Below are 4,879 nucleotides of genomic sequence, written 5' to 3'. Positions count from 1 at the left end.
CTTTTGTCTCTTGATGCAATTTGTTGAAAAATATCACAAAAAAAAACCCCGAGCTTGCTGTAGTTGTATTTACAGACCGACCAAACGGCTCTGAAATCGGCTAATTTCAGAGAAATGCTGGCTGTCCGAGCCCACGCTGGCTGTAAGGGCTTTACCTCGGAGGACCCTGGATGCCCAGAGCCGTGTAGGCGCTGCGGCCGTGTTTTAGGGGAGATTTTCCTCCTCTCCGTGGCGCTTGCAGCCGGTGGCGCTGAGCTGGCGGTGCGGCACCCGCTGCTCGGGGCTCGTTTGTTTTGTTTCTGGAGCCGACTGAGGAACGGGGTGCTGGGGGGCTGCTATTTCCTTCTCCTCCCGTTTTAACCCTTTTTGCCCTAGCTGCAGCTTGGCGTCCCAGGCAGGGGCGAGCAGCAGCAGCATCCCCTCGCGGAGCGAAGCACAGCACGGCCAAAAGGTGCCCTCCGGCAGCACCGGGGCCGGCTTGGAGCAGCCACAACCTCCGGGGGCTGCCCGCGGCCCCACCGCCCCCCGAGCCCCCCCAGCGGTGCCGGCTGCGGCGCTCGCCCGGCCCCGCTGCTCGGGGCCGAACCCCAAAGCGCGGCCCCATTGTTCGGGGCCCCGCTGCCCCTCCTCGGGGGGAGCTGTGCCGGGGGCGGCCCCCCCGGGCATTGTGCGCCCTGCCCCGGCCGGGCCGTGCCGCTCATTGTTCCTCCGGGCCGCCCGGGGGGGGCCGGGGGCGCAGCAGCCGCGGCCCCGCCGTAACCCGCCCCCGGCGGCGGGGGGGGCGAGGAACAAAAGGCAAAAGTCCCCCCCCGAGCCCCGCCGAGGGATGGCGAGGAGCGGGGGGGGGGGTCCCCAGGGGGGTCCCCCGGCCCCGGCAGGTGCGGGGAGGGGCAGGGGGATCCGGGGGGGGGGGGGGAGGGCGAGGCCGGAGCGACCCCCGCCGCCCCCCGGCGCTCAAACAAGGCGGCACGAAGCTGTCCGATCGGCTTTTGTAAAAATGTTTATTTAAACCTTTTTTTTTTTCTTTCTTTTTTCTTTTTTTTTTTTTTTTTCCTTAATTTTTTGTTTTACAACAATAAAATATTGCGTCGATATAAACCCCTTGACTGAAACTGGTCGACCACCAAACGTTACAGCGACTCCGTGATTTTTTTTAGTGTTCCGTGATTTTTTTCCGACACCCACTTATTATTTTTTTTTTCTTTCTGAAACGTTTTTTTTCTTTTTTTTTTTTTTTTTAAACATAATGCGGAATTTATTGAAAATAAATAATTGTTGGCAACTGCAATAGGCAATTTTGGATAAAATAGTTGAAAAAAGCAACCTTTAATGAAAATAGCGTTTATTATACATCAGTTACTAAATGAATAAACTAAATGATCTTTCTTTAAATTAATAACTTCCAAAAAACGTTTAATATACAAAACTGTACAGTTATAAAGTTGGCAGAAATAGGCAGGTCCTCAGTGTCGAGTTGTTTTTTTTTTTTTTTTCTTTCTTTCATTTTTTCCTTTTTTTTCTTTTTTTTTTTTTTTATAGCGCTTACTGAAAAATACTTGAAAAATATAAATGTCGAAAGGAAAAATCTGACAGCCGGGGAAGGGGAATGGGGGCTATGTGAGGGGGGGGGGGGCCCGGCCCGGCCCGGCAGCCCCCGGCCGGGCGAGGCGCGCAGGCCCCGCGCAGCGCAGCGCAGCCCCGCGGAGCCGCTGCGCGGGGCCCGGCCCGGCCGTGCCCGTGGCGCGGAGCGCTGCGCACCCGGGATAGGGGGGAGGAAGGACGGGGGGGGGGACGGGGGACGGGTACAGCTCCGCGCTTCCCTGTGCCGAAAAAAAAAACGGGTTAGGTCGTTAGCGTCGACTTTTGCTTTGTTCGTTCGTTTTTCTCCCTGTTCTCTCTTTCTAGGTATATTTCTGAAAGCTCTCCAGCAAATCCAGCAGCTCCCTGTGACGCGGAAACAAGCTCAGCGTGAACCGAATGCGGGCGGTTTCTGTCCCCCTCCCTCCCTCCCTCCCTCCTCCCCCCCGAAATCGATGAGACACCTCATTCCTCTCCACTACCGAAACAAAATACAGAGAAACTGATTTCCGAAGCCGAAGCGCAGAATTACGAAGGTGTTTTACTACAGACCTCTCAGCCTGGCGCCGCTCAAAAAAGCCCAGCTCATCTTCGGAGAGAAAAGGACCGGCCAATGCCGCGATTTTGTTTGTGCTGCTTTAATTTCGGCTCCCTCGGAAATTACCGTTAGCATCGTTTTGTTTGGTTTAATTTTTTTTTGTTTTGTTTTGTTTTGTTCCCTGGGAGAAAGGGGGGGGGGAGGGAGGCGGGATGGCGACCCGCCCGTCTGGAGGTCCTCGGGAAGGCAGGGAAGGAAGAGCTGCACCCAACGAGCCCCGTCTCGGGGCTCCGAGGGGCTCCGCGGGCACGGAGGCGATGTCCTTGCCCCCGGGACGCCGAGGGGAGCCCCCGGCTGCCGGGGGGGGGGGGGGCCCGGGCACGGGCACGGGGGGGGAGGAAGGGCCGCGGCCGCCCTGCCCCGTCCCGTCCCCGCCCGGTGACATTGGCAGCGCGCGGGGAAGGGAGGAAGGTTGGGCTGCTCGATCCGATAGAAATTAGGTCACAAATATTGTGTACAGTTTGTAGTAAAACACCTCAGACATTTAAAAACGCTATAGAAGTCTTTAAAAATGCAAAACTAGTCTATTGTAAAACAGATTCACCTGAAATACAGCTGATATAACCAAGGCGCTGGAAGGTTATTCATAGGCACACATCTGTCTTTCCTTTTTTCGTCGTCGGGTTTTCGCTTTTTTTTTTTTTTTTTTCCTCCGGTTTTCGCGTTCTTTTCCTTTCCGTTTGCAGTTCGTTGTTTGTTTGTTTGTTTGTTTGTTTGTTTTTAATTATTATTTATTTATTTTTCCCCCTTCGTCCCGTGTTCCCCTTCGTCCCGGCGGGGACCGAGAGCGAGCCTTGTCCGCGGGTCCCCGCCGCGGCTCCGGCCCGCGGGGGGCGAGGAGGGGAGGGACGGGGCGAGGAGGGCAGGAGGGGTGGGGGGAAGGCAGGGGGAGCAGGAGGGGGGCCGCAGGGCAGCGGGGGCCGCTGCCGGCTCCCCCCGGCGTGCACAGGTCCGAGCCCGCGGGGCCGCCGCCCGGCTAAGCCCCGGTCAGAGGTCGTGGCAGGCCGTGTCCGTTTTGACGCCGTGCGAGTAGACGTCGTGCTGCTGCTGCTGCTGCTGCTGCTGCTCGCCCGGCGGCGTCATGCGCTTCTCCTTCTGCCGCCGGTTGCAGAACCAGACCCGCACCACCTCCTTCTCCAGCTGCAGGCTGTCGGCCAGCGAGGAGATCTCCTGGGCGGCCGGCTTGGGGCACTTGAGGAAGTGCGTCTCCAGCACGCCCTTGACACTCACCTCGATGGACGTGCGCTTCTTCCTCTTCCTGCCCTGCGCCGCGATCTTGTCGATGCTGGTGGGGCTGCCGGTGGAGGAGTCGGCCTCCTCCAGCCACTTGTTCAGCAGCGGCTTCAGCTTGCACATGTTCTTGAAGCTGAGCTGCAGGGCCTCGAAGCGGCAGATGGTGGTCTGCGAGAAGACGTTGCCGTACAGCGTCCCCAGCGCCAGCCCCACGTCGGCCTGGGTGAAGCCCAGCTTGATGCGGCGCTGCTTGAACTGCTTGGCGAACTGCTCCAGCTCGTCCGACGTCGGCGTCTCCTCGTCCGAGTGGTCCTGGCAGTGGTGCCCGCCCAGCTCGCCGTGCTCGCCGCCGTCGCGCAGCCCCGGGTGCAAGCCCTGCGCGGCGGCGGCTGCGGCGGCGGCGGCGGCGGCGGCCGCAGCGGCGGCGGCGGCGGCGGCGGCGGGCGGCGGGGTGAGGCCGCCGTGCTCCAGCATGCCGCCCACCGCGAAGCCGGCCTGCGGGTAGGCGCCCAGGGGCTGCGCGGCGGGGGCCAGCGCGGCGCTGTGCGCGGGGCTGGCCCCCCAGGCGCCGGGGTGCGTGGCGTGGGGCGAGTGGTGCGCGACGTGGGGCGAGCGGTGGTGCGCCACGGCGCCCAGCTGCAGGTCCTCGCGGCCCGGCTTCACGTCGGGCTGCTCCAGGGGGCCGCCGGCCAGCGCGGCGGCGGGCCAGGCCCCGGCGTCTCCCAGGCCCGTCACCCAGTGGTGCCCCAGCGGGTGCCCCCCGCCGCCGCCGCCGCCGCCGCCGCCGCCGCCGCCGCCGCCGGGGACGCCCTGCAGGTACTCGCCCTGCAGCAGCTTCTGCGGGCCGCGGAACGCGCCGCCCTGCTGCATGCCCGCGCCGTCGGCGGGGCCGAGCGCGCCGGCGCCCAGCAGGCTGTAGGGGTTGGAGGCGGCTGTGGCCATGGCCGCCGCGCAGCCCCACGAGTTATACTGAGCCGCCGCCGCCGCCGCAGCCTTTGACATCCACCGGCACGGCGGCCCGGGCAGCGGCCGCGCCGCGACTGGCGGCCGCGCCGCCCAATGGGGGCGCGCCGCCGCCGGGCCCGCGCGGCGCGGGCCAATGGGGGCGCTGAAGGGGCGGGGCGAGGCGCGGAGGGGCGGGGCGAAGGGGGAGCCGCGCGGGCCGCGGCCAGGAAGTGAATCACTCCGCCGTGCTGCGGGGGGCGGCCGCGGCGCGGCCCCGCCGCTTAACTCCTTCCGCGCTGCGCCCCGCGGGCGGGCTGGAAGGGGGGGGGGGGAGGGTGGAAGGGGGGAGCCGGGCGCGGGGGGGGTGGGCGCGGGGCACGGCTTAAATGCGGAGCCATTAGCGCCCGGCAGCGCGGCGCACAGGTTAAGCGGCGGCAGCACGGCGGGACCACCCCGGAGAAGCCCGGCCCCGTGCCCCCCGTACCCCCCCCACCCCCCTCCCAACCCCTCCGGTGCCCGCCCCGT

At 64.0% G+C, this 4,879-nt stretch overlaps 1 protein-coding gene across 1 annotated transcript; it reads right to left on the bottom strand.

Moving 5' to 3' along the window:
* Positions 1-992: 992 nt before the first annotated feature.
* Positions 993-4,407, bottom strand: POU3F4 (POU class 3 homeobox 4). The gene has a single exon (XM_082770944.1). The coding sequence runs from the start codon at positions 4,349-4,351 to the stop codon at positions 3,164-3,166; it is 1,188 nt and encodes a 395-aa protein (XP_082627070.1). The 5' UTR covers positions 4,352-4,407; the 3' UTR covers positions 993-3,163.
* Positions 4,408-4,879: the final 472 nt, after the last annotated feature.

The sequence above is a fragment of the Aythya marila genome, assembly GCF_965140915.1.
Source record: "Aythya marila genome assembly, chromosome: 13".
NCBI classification, from domain to species: Eukaryota; Metazoa; Chordata; class Aves; order Anseriformes; family Anatidae; genus Aythya; species Aythya marila.
Note: the sequence above shows the minus strand (reverse complement) of the source record. Positions and strands in the feature narration are given on the sequence as shown.

Excerpts from the sequence above, each read along its gene's own strand:
- POU3F4 (XM_082770944.1), bottom strand. The coding sequence starts at position 4,351 with ATGGCCACAGCCGCCTCCAACCCCTACAGCCTGCTGGGCGCCGGCGCG.